Here is a 16,119-nt window from a genome sequence, read left to right as displayed (position 1 = left end):
AAAATGACAACTCAACAACTACCAACAACTGAATACAAAAAGTAAAAACAAAAACATACTAAGCAAACAACCAGAATGGGAAAAGATCATATTTATGGGGGTCATTTGGAGGGTTGTCAGCTGGGACGGGGAAGGGTGAGAAAGGGGGAAATGGTGCAGGGACCAAGAAGCATAGCCCTGGCTGGTGTGGCTCACTGGATGGAGTGCTGGCCTGCAAGCCAAAGGGTGGCGGGTGTGATTCCTAGGCAGGGCGCATGCCTGAGTTGCAAGCTGGGTCCCCAGTTGGGGGTGTGAGAGAGGCAACTAATCAATTTATCTCTCACACGTGAATGTATCTCTTCCTCTCTTTCTCCCTCCCTTCCCATCTCTCTTAAAATAAATAAATCTTAAAAAGAGAAGAAGCATAGGAACAAAGAAGAAGGAACAAAATGGACAGGGCAATATTAAAAATAGTATAGGAAAGGAAGAAGCCAAAGAATTTACATGCATGATCCATGGACATGAACTAAGGGTGGATTGCTGAAGGGAAGAGAGGTACAGGGTGGAGGAAGACAAAGGGAAAAAATTGGGAGAAGTGTAAAAGCATAATCAATAAAATATAAAAACAGATATTAGTAGAGGGATGGGAGAGAATGAATAACAATATTGAACAGATATTATATTATTAACTCTGAATCATTTTATAACACTAGAGGTCATCATTTTAAGATTGTATGATTGTATTTGATATATGCCAAAATGTAACATGTCTTATTGAAAGAGTACAAATAGCAAGATCATAATAATATTTCGAGAACTAGAACATTTTGCAGAACAAGGCTATTTTGTGTTGTCTTTGGGGATTTTTAGGGGTTTTTTTGTTTTTGTGGTTTTATGTAGGACACCCAGATGTGATGGAACAGCAAGTATTTAGATTATTGATATTACATTGTATAGTTTATCATGTAAGGAGCTTACTACATTATCACTCAGGGCCTGCTTAGAGTTAGCAAACCTGGATTTGTTTCATTCCTCCCTGACACAGTTGTTATATTTAGAAGCATGCCATGCTTCTATCTCCCGTCTTTCCCCTGCTAGCAGTACCCTTCCCTGCAAGGATCTTCCCCCATCCAAATGCTGTATAGTGTACTGCTCAAGGCTGCATTGGCTCCACCCGTTTCACATGGCCTGTGCAGAATACTCATCTTTGTGAGCTTCTGCAGTGTCTGCAGGTGTGTTTGGTATCCTTTGCACTGCACATGATCAGATTACTGCATATTGTTTCATGCGTTAGTCTAGAAGACCTCCAGTTGCTTTTGAGTTCAAGTTGCTTATGAGTCCAGCTAGGTCTGAGTCGTGCACCTAAATGATACCGTGTGGAGAGGAACTGCTCTAAACTTAACTGGGGTTTGCCCAATTCTTGGTACTCACCTCGTTTTTCTTTCCCATTTTCAGGTACTTTTTGTGCCAGATGCCAACTTTCCTTCAAGTACCTTAAGATTATCATCATCCAGTCCTGGTGCTACTGTCTCCCCTTCATCATCAGATGCAGAATATGATAAACTCCCTGTATGCATGTCATTTTGTACTGTAGTTTGTATTTACATACGAACTTATAGAGCGTATTGTTATAGAATTCTACATGTTCTTTCTCACAAGATTTCATCTTAAGTTCTCCCCAAAGCAGTGGGGTTAAGTGTAATTTGTCGTTAGTTGAGAGAATGTATTTTATCCAAAAGAAACCTGTTCACCTTTAAGATCTCAAAGCCAAAAAAAAAACATGCTTTTTTTCATATAAACGTATGAAGTTAAACTCTCACTGAGACCGGTAGTTTCTTTTTTATTCCTTTTTCTAAAGAAGTTGAACCATGACTCAAATGTGAATTTATTTATTTAGATTAGTTTCCAAAGACATTGGATGAGCCATTTTGGGGGGTTAAAATAAAATTTCACTTTGATTTAGATACTTATTTTTATATATGTCATATTTTTGAATGACAAAAGGCACTTGTCTTGTTTATGTTTAAGGTAAATAGAAACAGGCTATTTACAGGGAACCATGGGTCTTGATTTATATAAATAATCTGTTTTGAAAAATTGCTTCCATTTGATTTTGGAAATTTTTGCTTTTTAAAGGACGCTGACTTAGCAAGAAATGCCGTAAAACCCATTGAAAGAGTCCTGTCATCTACTTCTGAAGAAGATGAGCCAGGAGTGGTAAAATTTTTAAAAATGAACTGTCGATACTTCACCGATGGAAAGGTACTATGGCAGTGTAACTTGTTTCCTTTTCATGGAATCTATGGGAGACTAAAGTAGGTTTCAAATTACCGAAAGCAGTTTATATTAAATTCACTTCCCCAAAGTTTCAGCATAAGATTTACCAAGTGCCCGTTAATTTTCCCCAGCCGAGTGCCTGGCATTTTACTTATTGAGAGGAATGTGATCATTGAGTGGAAGTATGCTATTTTTTGACCCTAGATTTATCATTTTTAGTGTTGGCCTATAAATTATTGGGGAGATAGTGTAGTATATGTTGAACACAAATGCTGGAGTCAGACTTGCTGAGTTTAAATTCCAGCCCTGCCATGCATTGGCTCTGAGCCCATGGACAGGGTATTTAAATTCCCTAAGCTTCCGTTTTCCTCCTCTGTAACGTAGCAATAGGAATAAAAGTTAACTAGTAGGGTATTGTAATTAAGAGGGAAAATTCATATAAACAACTTAGTATATAACCTGGAAAATGGTGAGTTCTCAACCCTTTTGTTGCCAGAGATGCCAGTATTAAAATGTGTGCTGTTGTGTGTTTAGTTTTTTGATTGTTGGTGTTTTTTTACAAAGAAGGAATCCGACTTTTAGCAAGCCTCTGAAGAAGGGGTTGTGTTGGTATAGAGTGAATTCCTGTTCTGATAGTGCAGGCTTGATGACAAGTCTGTCCTTTATTTTCCAGATAAAAGGAAAATGCAGTATTGATATTGACTTATAGCTTTTTAAATCAAGAACAAATAACGCTTGAGATGCAAACATTTCTACAAAGGTGATCCCTGAAGCCATTAAGAGTGCACAGTGAAGCATTGACCTAAATGGAGCCATTTGCATCTTGTGCTGTCTGGTAGATAATATACTTGGGGCCACCAAGATCTGAAATATGAACTGACCATGCTTTAGACTTTTAAGTTCCTGCCAAACTGCTGGGTTTTGCTTTTAATTTCCATAGTTCAGCTATATTCACTTCTGCAAAAACTTTATATTCCTATTTGTGTTGAATTTTCCCAGATGTAGGCTCTCTGAACATTTTAGAGAGAAATGTAAGGACTGTTCTTTGGCACCACAGCTTGGAGACAGCTGCTCTCTTAGCGCAGTCCCATCCCTTGTTGGACATGCGGTGGATACGTACTGAGTGAATTGTAAAGCACCTGGTTCTCAATCAGGAAAGCATCTGGGACAGCCCTCTCATTTTACAGACAGGAATTGGGGAATCTGAGACTTCTCTGTGTAACCCAAGATCCCAGCACAGTTACACTATTGTAGTAGCGATGCTAGAACCAGGCTCGGTTGATGGCCACAGGGAGTCCAGCCTGTTTTCTCTGCCTCACCACGTAACACTCTGCACAGTGTTTCTGCAGCCTCTTTTTCCAGCCCTCTTAAAGGGGGCGTGATTGTCATGCAGGATACTTGGTTCATGAAAATCAGCAGAATGACACGCGAGTTCCTGAAAGGTCCTGTGGTGGTTGCTTCCTGCCTGTAGTAATTCTGTCCTGTCCGTTTGTCCTACAGGGTGTGGTCGGCGGTGTCATGATTGTCACTCCTAACAACATCATGTTCGACCCTCACAAGTCTGACCCCCTGGTCATTGAGAACGGGTGTGAGGAATACGGCCTCATTTGCCCCATGGAAGAGGTGGTTTCCATTGCCCTCTACAATGACATTTCCCACATGAAGATCAAAGATGCCTTGCCATCGTAAGAGATGCTTCTTGTTTATCAGAAAAAAAGTGGGGTAATAGGGAGCCATTCTTGGGAGAATTAAATGCAATTAAAAAGTGAGAGCATTGGCCAGGAGCAAGAGATTGTGTGGAGGTGGATTTGAACATGGAAGATTTGTGCACTAAATTTAAGAAAGTAGAAAAGTGAGAGGAAATGGCAATGATAAAGTCAGTGGTAGGGAAGGGTTAAACATATGAAAATAAAAGAAAAAACGCACAGAAGCAAGCACACAGAAATGGTGTTTGTTTGGCTTTTTTTTTTTTTTTTTGAAAAGCAATGCATATTCTTAATGAATTTTTGGAAGAAGAAATAAAGTTTTTTCTGAAAGAATTTTAGTGTTTTTCTCTCAGTTGAATTGTTAAGCTGAGTTATGTTCTTTATTCAAATTCTGGGATAGTCAGTCTTCCCAACTCATGTCTCCCCTCAGTCCTGTGCAGCGCTGGGCAGCCCTGTGGCCGGACTACCTTAAGTGATGTGAGGAGGGCGTTATTCTGGGTTGTTTTGTCTCTGAAATGTGGGTGAATATTATGTAAGTCCTGAGTAGCTTTGACTTATAAAACTGAGTTAGTTAGTAAGTTAAGTAAGTTAGTTTTTTTTTTAAGGAATTTCCCCTTGAAGAAGGAGAAAGAGGGTCAAGAAAGATCAGGGAATTGAATCCCTTCTAGGAATAATCTGGTTCTTACTGTCATTTTGTTAATTTGCCTGCTTCTATATGTACTGTAGCAGTAGATCTTTAGAAAGCCTTAGTGATAGGAAGGTAGTGAGGCTAAGCTCTGGGTCCTAACAGTGCAAAGGGAACCTGGTCCTCGGTACTCTCCATGACGAGGAGGGAAGTTCACTAGGGAATTAACCCAGACAGGAAGGCCTTGGGAGTTTATGCCAGGAGGTTCCCCTGGACTCTCACAGTCCTCAGTATCTAATCTACTTGGCCCTTAACCCAACTCCAAGCCGCTGAAGCTACCACTAAACATGGGCACTGACGCAGTTTCTAAATTCCGCTGGAAGTGAGAGGTTTAGGAGATAGTCCTACATAATGATCAGGTCCAGAGCCACACTTCATGGGTTTCCCCAGCTCTGCCACTTACAGCTTCATGACCTGCATGAGTTCATCTCAAACCCGAGTTTTCTCACTGTAAAATGGAATGAATAGTACTATTCATTCCATTTCAGCTTATATAGTGCTATTGTAAGAACTAAGTGCATTGATATACCAAAACTCTTAGAAAACAGCCTGATATCTAATCAGGGTAGGCTGTTATTGTGTGAACCTTTAATTCACATCTGAAACTCTGTTCACTGGGCATGCAAGTCTTGTAATCCTTGCGGATTGAGGCTCCTCATGCATCTTAGTGCATGAAGAGGCAGGGGTCCTGGGCCCTCCCCTCGAGGAGCCTGCAGTGTGCTGGGTACAACAGACAGGTGGACGGAAGTAGTCATTCGAAGGCACTATACGTGTGGAAGTGTCCACAGCATTCCACAAGCACCATGTGAAGGAGTGTCCTACTGCCTTGGAGTCTTAGATGTAGGCAGAGAAGCCGCAGTGAGGAATTAGTTTTGGAAAGAAAGAAACATTGTGTTCTCTGTAAAAAGAGGAAAGAAGATAGTAGGTAAAGGTATAGTTGAGGGTGGCAGTGTGTGGTCAGGCAAATAAGGGCATTTCTTGCCTCGTGATGACTTCTAATGGAATAACACTGTTGCACATCTTCATCTTAGGATGTTGAGTATCCTTTTTAATAATAAAAAGGGAAGATACATCACAGAAAGATTTTTCTCACTGTGAGATTGTGTTTAATGATCTGGGATATAGGGCTAATGGCATCCCTGGGAGAGATGGAAGAGTTAAGAACTGGCTGCTAATGAGATGAAATTATTTCAGACTCATGCACTGATTCCTGGCTTGGATGCAGGTATATAAAGACTTTTCAGTCTAATGAACAACATATGCACCAATGAACAGAACAGATTGTATGAGTGCGATCATGGTGAACTGCACTTAGTATTACTGACTTCAGAATTCCATCACTTGTTTAAAATAGCTTAACATTTTATTATTACTAAAAATTACATGGTAAAACAAGAACTATAAATTGTCTAGCTGCCATGTGCAAGTTGTGTGTGCATGTATAAAATCTCTTCATCTTCAACTTCAAGCTTTGTATTTTTGGGTAGGACATTTTGTAACTACAGCTGCCACAGAAAGTAGGAAGGGAACAACTGAAAGGATTATTGATCATCATTAGCTGCACTGGCTGCGTCCAGAAAACATTCATTAGCAGCAGATTCGGTTGGCACAACTATGCACTTCGCTCCAGCAGTGCTTGGCAGCGGCAGTGCGGAAAGAGCAGATGACTAAATTAATCTCAGCTTGGACTGGAAAGAAAAACAAGGAGGGAGGAGTAGACAAGAAGGTAATACAGGAGGCTGATTAGAGTGGCAAATGTATTCTTTCTGGGGGTCGAGCTAAGTAGATAAGGAAGCGATGAGAAAGGGGTTTGGATGTTCACGGAAGAAACTATTCCTTATTAACCAAATATGTGAAAGGCTAGGTTTCAGGCTTAACTTTTGGCTTAACTTTGTTGCAGGCCTTCTTATAGCTTTTAATATGCCAAATTAAATTTTGAGTTCTAACATGGAAATTATGCCACATTACACTAATTCATTTGACTCTAGGATATGATCAAGCCTTTTTAGAAAAAAAGGTATTTCTGAAATCTGAAAATGTTATTTCTAAAAAGGGTTTTTCTATCTCTGTTTTTAACCCAGTGTAAATGCTAAGGAAAGTGAAAACATGGATTACTCAGGATATTTCCAATTATGGTTTAAAACATACATTTTTTTGACTATCTTGAATTTCGGAAACATGTTTAATCAGTATTTTTGTATAACTCGAATGCAGGTAGTAAAGAAAAAAGTGACTGCAGCCCAGGTTAGGAAGTTTCAGCTGATAAAACCAGTTGGCCACTGCCATAACGTGAAACGATGCTGTTATGAAATGAAACAGTTACGAAATTTAAGTATTATAAGAACTTCTTTGATTTACTTCTCTATAAATTTTTAAGTTATAAAATGGAACAGGGAGTATAGACCCACAATAATAATGGACTCTTCTTCTTGCTGTCTCGGGAATAGAAGGATATCTGTCATTGGAAGCTTTAGATCCTGTATCATGAAACCTGAAACTAGGGTTCAGGGCCAGTCACTTAAATGTGTAGTTACTCAATCTACAAGTCATTCAGAGTTAATGGAGTTGGTTTGTGTACCATATTATAAGAAAGAGAGGCTTTGCATATCTGAGGAATTTTAGTCATAGTACTGGAGCGTTTCCTCTGCTTTGTCTTTTCCTTCATGAAAATCAGAAGCATCATTTCACCATTAAACGCTGGTGGTGACAGCTCTGTGTTCATAAATGGCTTCAAACACCGTCCATGTCTTCTAGCAGGATGTGCCACTTTCACGGTTCTTTGTTTTGCCACTCCTAGTTGATTTATGTTTCATTTTGAAGTTAATTTTTTTAAACTTTATTTTCTTATTCTGAAATCATTTACCCATTAATTTAAGTTGTGGTGTATTTGTGTTTTGGTTTTTGGCTGGGTTTTGTTTTGTTTTTTGCTTTTCCTCCATTCTGTTTTTGGTTTTGTTTTTAACATTCCATGTGCACCCACCATTTTTCCCTCAACAGTGACCTACCTCAGGATCTTTGTCCTCTGTACAGGCCTGGAGAATGGGAAGACCTGGCTTCAGAAAAGGATATCAACCCATTTAGCAAGTTCAAATCTCTCAGCAAGGATAAAAGGCAGCCGAGTGAAGAGGCAGCCATCATTTCAGATTCCAAATCAACACGGCCTTTGGAGAGATCAACAGAACACGCACACGCGAAGCCCTCGGGCAGCCTGGGGTCAGGAAATTTAAAGGACCGGGAGTCCTCTGTGGAGGCAGCCAATGGGTCTGCCACAGTAACTGAGGTCAGCAAAGGACCTCCTGACACTCAGACTGCATTTAAATCTATAGCCAAAGAAAATTCCCTTTTAGGAAGAGAAGATGACTTCATTGACTTGGAAGAACTACCTTCTCACAATGATAGCGAAACGGACAAAAGAGACACCTCAAAGGAGTGCCTTTCTCTTGAGCCAGAGGAGCAAAGGAAGGCTAAGTCACAAATAATCAGTTCTGCCATGGAAATGCAGGTGCAGTCAGCCCTGGACTTTTCAAGAACAGAGAGTGATGCTGAACTGAAGGGGGCTCTAGATTTAGAATCCTGTGAGAAGCAAGATAAAATGCCCGAGGTGGACAAGCAGTCTGGTTCTCCAGAAAGCCAGATGGAAAACACACTGAACATACATGAAGATCTAGATAAGGTTAAACTTATTGAATACTATCTTAATAAGAACAAAGAAAGGTCACAGTTACCGGATAACTTGCCGGAGACAGAATTAAGTGATGGCAAAAGTATTGAGCCAGCAGGAATAGATATCACCCTTAGTAGTTCTCTTCCCCAGGCTGTTGAGCCCCCAGCTGAGGGCCATAAAGACCCTGATAAAAACTGGGTGAAAGAGAAAACACCCCATCCACTCCAACTAGGCTCTTCTACAGAAGAAAATATGAGTAAAGAGCCCCTAGGCAACTCTTTGGAATCTACTCTGGATGGTAGCTGTCAAGGCGCACAAGTGGATAATAAATCTGAAATCCAGTTGTGGCTGTTGAAGAGAATTCAGGTGCCCATTGAAGGTAAGCCACTTTGCTTCAATGTCTTTATCTTCTGTTATGTGGTTGCCTTTCTTAAATGTGCCTATGCAGAAGCACAACTAGTATGATCATTTGAGAACAATATTTTCTCAATAGAGCATGTCTTTACTGATACCTTAGTAATTGGAAAATACTAGCAATATATGGTATCTAATTTGAAACTTTGGATGATGTAGATTTGTTTCAGAAGTAGTTTGCTTATTTTAATCTTTTAAGTAACTCTCCTTTTTTACCTTGAATTTCTAAATCTAAAGGAGTTTCAAATATCTTTTGAAGGTATTTCAGTTCTACACTGTTATATTACGGTGTGATTGGGTCCTCCACATCACTCATTAAGAGTATTCTGGTGGCCTGTCACAATTCCCACTGTTGGTATTTTCAGGTGTTTATGCTAATTCATAATACATAGCCTCTCATGTGATAGACACCAATCTGAAATGTCCCAAGCTTGCTCCTTTTGTGTTCTAGAAGGTCTGAAAAGTTTAATTAGTCCCAATGGGATGATGGTGTATGATGTTTCTGCTATATATTTTGACTTCTCATCACTAAGAGGGAATTAAACACTATTCTTAGTAAGTTGAAAGGTTTTACTGTTACCAATATAGTCACTGTTGAAGGTATTTTGCATATGTGATTCAGATATACTTCCTTCAAAAGAAGAGAAAAGCAAGACTCCACCCATGTTTCTGTGCATTAAAGTGGGAAAACCAATGAGAAAGTCCTTCGCCACTCACTCTGCAGCCATGGTCCAGCAGTACGGCAAGCGAAGAAAGCAGCCTGAGTACTGGTTTGCTGTCCCCCGGGAAAGGTGAGTGTGGGCTAACGTGTAAAATCTGTTGGTCCGTCAGAGTCTAATTGCATCTTAATTATTTTTACTTAATCTTAAAATACTTCATTATATCCTTAAATAGAAGATTTCTCATGTACATTTTAGAATTTCTGGAAGAATACTATTTGAGTAGCTACCTGCTGAAGGGTGGTTTCAATTTAGCAAGTTGGAGGTCGCCGTTGGTACTGTGTGCGGAACCACTTTCACAATTTTCTACGCAGTTGAACGATTTAGATAGTCTCAGGTGCCGGTAATTGGAAGTGCTCTTCCATTGAGAAGCAAGGAATTCCGTGGAGCAGATCCAAACCCCTGTAATGCTGTAGAGAGGCATGACTGTGGTTTTTAAAGTGCTTATTATTCTGGGGAACTGAAGATTGCTTTGGCCTCGTGGAGGGAGTATCAGCAACTCAGCAGCTTGAGCAATGTACGTGAGATCACGTGGGTGGGCTCCAGGGAGTGTGTACCTCCAGAGATTTGCATTTTAAATTACCAAAGAAGAAACTTTGTTGGTTATATCACAGTCCAGAACAGCACACAGTGCATAGAAATTCTTCAGCAGTCCATCACTGAATTCACTTTTATAATAAAAATAGGAAACATTATTTTTAGAAAAAATATTTCCTTTAGTATATGTGGTAGAATAAAAATGCCTTTAAAAAGGCCTTGCAGTTAGTTTTTTAAAATTGTTAAACTGATGCATACTTCTTTTTCCTGACAATTCATTAAACATCAGCATCCAGGCAGAAATTCTGGCACACACCTGCCAAGAACACATACTTAGTGAACTTCCTTAAGCATGAATTGCTAATAATAAAGCAAAATTAAATTCCAAGCAAGGGTACACTTTCAGGCTGATTAGTATCCAGAATGAGAATTCTCACCAGGAATTATTTCATTTTAGTGAATTATAGTTTAATTTGAAAAATAAATGAGACTTAAAATTTTAGAAAAAGTTCATTGGATTTTAGTTAACGAATTCACTAATATCTTTTTACTAGACCCTCACCTACGTTAACATGAGCATTAAACATGATTTGTTTTGTGTTTATGTCAAATGCACGTCTACCCATGACCGCGACCCCCACTGTATCTCATTGGAACTTTAATCTAGGGATACTGTTGAGATAAAATGAAAATGTGTCTTTTGTTATTATTTTAAAGTGTTTCCACAGAAGCAATGCAAATTTGTTTAGTCCTATTAAAATCAGAGTTTGAAAATCAAGTGTCACAGCCAGACAATACCTTAGAGATTGAAGCCAATTCCTGACTTTGAAAGTCAGGGAAACCGAGCACTGAAACTTTCAGCCATGCGAACATCAGGGGTCTATCGGAAAAACTACCCATCATACATAGCACTTTTTCCCTTGGAAAATGTACTATTTAAAGTAAGGAAGGGGAATCTTCTAGAATAATTGTAGCAACCTCACACATGTAGTTAATTTACTGTCATTATTTAACCCAGAAGAAGTCTGTAATGCTGAAATAGTACTTCTCTTTGACCTTTCACACAAGTGATTTTTCGTGAGCTTTTTAAAGTAGGTCACTTGTTGAATTCCATTGTATTGTATTTTGTGGTTAGTGTCCTTGACTTATCTGTCTTTGGCTCTCAAATAACCTGGCAATACTTAGTTTTCTTTCTTGAACTATTAAATAACCAAAATTGTTTGGGAGGCATCATATCTCACTGTATTAATGATGGATTTTTTGTGTATATGTTTGGAAATTTTTGTTTTCATTGCTCCTTTATGTATTTCCATTCAACCTACCCTAAAGAAAACCACACTGTAGTTAAAGATTGAGAAAGATGGAGAAATCTTATAGTTAATTCCCACTCACAACTCCAGGTGCACAGTGAAAATAAGAACATTTTATTTTTATTTTTAATGTATGCAATTCTTTAGGACTTAAGGCTCAGCAAAGTCCTTAAGGGACCAAGGGGCAGCATGCAATGATTTTCTTACTCTGACGGTGATCTCTGGATTCCCTCGCTAGAAGAAACCATGTGTTTCCACTTGCCTTTCTACTTAAGTGGGTCTTTACACGCATTAAAGTTTCAGCAGCTGAGCTCCACCCTAGCAGTGGCTCCCTTTCTGGGTTACAGTGTCCTGTCATAGACCTTCCAGACGTGGCAGCTTATTGTCATCTGCTCATGCGCCAAAGCTCCTTGTCACAGGAGAATAATATTTTGGTGTTGACGTGACTTGACAAATGGTTTCACTATTCCTCTCTATACTTCTTAAAAATGCTTGTGCTCTTTACTTTTTGTTATTATTCCTAAGAAGTTAATTCTACCCCAAATGCCCCTTCTGCATTTATAGTGTGCTCTCTAGCTTGTTTACCTCCCATCATTAAATGAACAGTCTGCCCAGTGAGAAGACGGGGAGGGTGGGGGGCAGGGAAAGCGTGGATGGGAAGCTGCATATAGTCTGTCTCCTTTGCTTTCAGTGCAACACGTGTTATCGAATTTTAGATCCTAAAGATGAGAGATAAAGAGTAGTTAAAACTGCCTGAATACATACTATTTTTATTTAACTCAGCTGAAGTTGTCAAAAGATCTAAGACAACCGTGGATCCCAAGTGCTGCTAGTTCTTGCACACTGATCCACTGCTACTTGGGACAAGACCACTTTTGCTGAGGATTAAGTGCATGTCAACTTTAAACGCACCCTGTTTCCATTACCACTTGTGGAATCCTGATTTGCTCTTCAATCAGTCCAAGATAACAGTGGTGTGTTTGGGAAGTTTACAAAGTGTCCAGAACTTGACATAAACCTGGGACAGCACAGGTTTTTCAGATTGTCTCTCTTGATGCTAATTTACACATGAGGATAGTGGGTATAATTCTACCTTCTTTTAATTATCTGTACAGGACTTCTCAATCTGGGCACTATAGACACTGTGAGCTGCATAATTTTTTGTCCTGTGAGTGGTAAGATGTTTAGCAGCACGCACAGCCTTTACCCACAATGCCAGTAGCTCCTCCCCAGCTGTGACAGCCAAAAGTGTCTCTCGACATTTACAAGTGTCCTCCTCTGAGGGACAGATCACTTCAAACTGAGAACCACTGTCAAGTATTGCACTGTTAGACCAGGACCTGCACACCATCCTGAAAGTGACGATGAGCCAGAATAGCCCAATTGTATTAGAATTTGCCTACTTAAAACTTTATTGTATTTGGACTTCCGGGCAAGATGGAGGCATAAGGAAACATGGCTCACTTCCTTGTACAATTGCATCAAAATTGCAGCTAAACTATAGAACAGCCATCACCCAGAACTATCAGAACTCGAGTTGAATGAATGTCTGACAACTACAGAACTAAAGAAAACACGTCTATCCAGGCAGAAGACATGGATACATGGAACAGGCGGGTTGCACACCCACAGGTGGTAGATAAAAATTCAGGGATATCCCTGGATAAAAATTCAGCTATTAAAATTCAGGTGGAGGGATATCTTAGGAGTGAGGAGTCCCAGCCCAACACCAGGCCCCCAGCCCAAGGTTCCAGTGCCAGAGAGATAAGTCCCCAGAGAGATAACTTCTGGCTGTGATACCAGTGGGGTTGGAGTTGATGCAAGTAACCACTAGAATCCCAAGCAGTACCTTTTAAAAGGGCTGCACATGGACTTACTCAGACTTATCTCCTCTGAGTTCCAGCACTGGGGTGGCCGCTTGAAGAGCAGCAGTGGCATGCACGGAGGAACAAAGTGTCTGGCATCAAGGTGAGAGCTGGGGGACCGCTTTCTCTAAGACACAAAAGCGGTTAGAGGCCACTGCTCCTTTTCTGAGCCACAGAGCCAGAAGGTGGAAGCCATATCTGAGATTCCGTTAACCTGGCTTACATGGTTGGTTCTGCCCTGATGAATCCATGAGGCTTCACCCCACCCAACTCACAGGCTTGCCCAAGCTGTTAACAGTGGCTTTTCCATATGAATGGCGGGTCTCAGCTCAGGCTTCACATCTTCCTAAATCCTCTCAAGCAAACAACAGCTGGCCTCAGTGAGACGCCAGCACCATACCTCTGCCTACTGGCCCTACGACTGGCAGTAGCATCAGCCAGATTTGGATCACGGTTTGACTTCACTTGGGAGCCTCCAAGCCCAGCACAAGTAACAGCTATCTGCAGATTGCTTGGTAGCTCACGCTGGGCAGCCCCAGGCAGAACACAGGTGGTGGCTGACCCTGACCTACATTTTCTGGGAAACTCCAGAGCCTTTGCATCCAGTGGACAGCTACAGACCATGTGGGAGCACCAGGTGGTTGTAGTGCTGCAACCAGGTGGTTGACGAGCATTTATTTTTGCGCCTTCACTTTGCACAAGTGCTGGAAGGTATCCGAAGTAGGAGAGACAATATGAAGGAGAATCCTTAGGAACTGTGGGCCCTTTTACCTGTTTGAAACATGATTTCTTAATTTGAAAAATGGGTCATGGTGAGTGTTAACTAAGTAGATCATATTCGAACAAACAGTGACTGAGTGCATGTGCCTCGGCCGGCACTGGGCTAGTTGTAGACAAGTAAGACTAGGACCCTACCCTGAGGAGCTTATGAAGAGTTCCTAGGCCTCTCTAGAGACTTAATATGTATTGTATTCCAAAGATTTGGATACTGTTCTATACTAAAATAATTATATATTTGTCTTAACTTTAAGAAATTATTACCTTTTCGGCACCAATAATTCCTTTTCAAATGAAAACTTTTCCTTTTTCCAATTACTATGTCCTATTAATCTCTGAAATGTTTTACAATAATTGATTTCATATTATGCAGCTTTTAAAGTAAATAAGTACTGGCATTAAATTGCAGGAATTATGTAGAATCTGCCAAGTCATGCATAAATGTTTAATCTAGGCTGAATTAATTGGTTAGTGTGAGTTGTGTAATAAGTAAGCTAGTAAAAGAAGGAAAAGGGGAGACAGAGAGGGTACTTAAAAACATTTTTAACTTAAATAATTATGCGAGGATAATTTCAGCAACACTTGAACACACAGATAAGCAAGGGGAGTAGGCAGAATCTGCTTTTTGCAATCTGCTTTTCCCCTATTTGTAAGTTGTACACAGTTTCCATATCAAATAACTATGTAATATTTTACGTACATGAACAAGATAGTTAGCATCCCCATTATATTTCCCTGTTGATTCAATCATGTTCCCACTTTGGATGCTAGGGTGTTCCTAATTGTTTGCCATTATAAGCAATGGTACATTAAACACCTTTGCAAAATCCTTCAGGTGGTTTTACTGAGTCAGAGAATATTTTTAAGGCTTTTAAATGCATGTTGCGCATGAAAGCTTAAGGCATTACACCACCTACATAATAATGCCCTTTTTGCCTCATGCTGGGAAATCTAAGTAGTATGATTCTTTATCATTTTGGGAGATGAAAAAGGAAGCTAATGTAGCTTTACAAGTGTTTTATTTTCAAGTTGAGTGAGAGCTTCTTCTATAATATTTGTTTGTTATAGTCAGTAATGGCCTGAGGGTTGTTATGCTACGTGATTTCTTTAGTAATAAATTTATTTATATCTTGATATACAAATATTTTTAATTTTATTTCTAAAATACCATATTTCTCTAATCAGCTTTTAATTAAGAGGAGTAAGCCCTTTGATTTATAACGGGTAGTTATATTTTGTGCCCACCCACATTTATCATAAAGTCATCGTACATGTTAAATTTATTCTGTTTTAGAGAGCATAATATTTCCTTAGAAAGCATGATGTTTTCTTACATGTCGAGAATAATGGAAGTTCCCAAGCACTTTAAAATAGTTAGGATTTTTTTATGCTTCCAAGTTAAAATGAGTAATGTACCAAGAACACACAAGTATCTGACCTTTTAAAAGGTGCTGTGCATGGCGTAGAGCATGTGTGCTTCTCAGATCCAGTCTGTGAGCAGTAGCAGTGGTTCCTGCAGTATGATACTCTCCAGAGTTTGCCCCGGTTGCCCTGCCCGGAGAACGGAACCCAGTGTTCAAGGCCCTGAGTTTTAGGAAGTGTGCCCTTTCTGTGGGTCAGCAGTTCCCCCTAAGATATCCAGTGGAAATATCCCTTAGGCAAGAAATATGTGTTCATAGTTAAATAAATATGTTCCGTAGTTAGTTCTTAGCTCTATGTAAAACAGAGTTTTGTGCTCATAGTTCCCTTGATATACCTTTATAGGAATTTCTTGGTTTTATTTTCCTTTCTTTACTATTTTTTCTGTTATTGGTATAGTAGAATATAATTGATTTTTTAAATTTTTATCTCTAATTACATTTTAATTTTGAGATTATTTGGTTATCCATATATATGGATATATATATACATATATATATATGTATAGTCTTTATCACTTTGTATGTATTTAAAGACTGTTCTAGTCCAAACCCTGTTGGTTTTCAGTTTTTTACTGTAGTAAATGTGAATTACGATTTATTTTCCCTTTTCACATTGCCGACAATAGCAACAGTGCATACGAAGACCACGTATGTAACTTTTTTTGACATCAAAGCTACATTGTACTGTTAGGAGTGACTGGTTTGTGGCAGATCCTAGTCAGGAGCTACCTTTTAACTCTGTGTTTTCCTTTTGTCCTTCCAAAG

At 39.5% G+C, this 16,119-nt stretch overlaps 1 protein-coding gene across 7 annotated transcripts in view; it reads left to right on the top strand.

Moving 5' to 3' along the window:
- The window catches only part of NCOA7 (nuclear receptor coactivator 7), a 141,939-nt gene that overhangs the window by 91,490 nt on the left and 34,330 nt on the right, over window positions 1–16,119 (top strand). For 5 of the 7 annotated variants that reach the window (XM_037139612.2, XM_037139610.2, XM_037139609.2 and 2 more), the window contains exons 6-10: window positions 1,435–1,548; window positions 2,116–2,241; window positions 3,757–3,941; window positions 7,645–8,690; window positions 9,348–9,516. In XM_037139612.2, coding sequence (XP_036995507.2) covers window positions 1,435–1,548; window positions 2,116–2,241; window positions 3,757–3,941; window positions 7,645–8,690; window positions 9,348–9,516 — 1,640 coding nt within the window. The remainder of the gene's footprint in view (window positions 1–1,434; window positions 1,549–2,115; window positions 2,242–3,756; window positions 3,942–7,644; window positions 8,691–9,347; window positions 9,517–16,119) is intronic. The other 2 variants (XM_037139613.2, XM_037139615.2) reach the window with 1 other exon arrangement.

This window comes from Artibeus jamaicensis, unplaced genomic scaffold (genome assembly GCF_021234435.1).
Source record: "Artibeus jamaicensis isolate MK-2021 breed Jamaican fruit bat unplaced genomic scaffold, CSHL_Jam_final contig_387, whole genome shotgun sequence".
NCBI classification, from domain to species: domain Eukaryota; kingdom Metazoa; phylum Chordata; class Mammalia; order Chiroptera; family Phyllostomidae; genus Artibeus; species Artibeus jamaicensis.
This window is presented reverse-complemented; position numbering and strand designations above follow the sequence as displayed.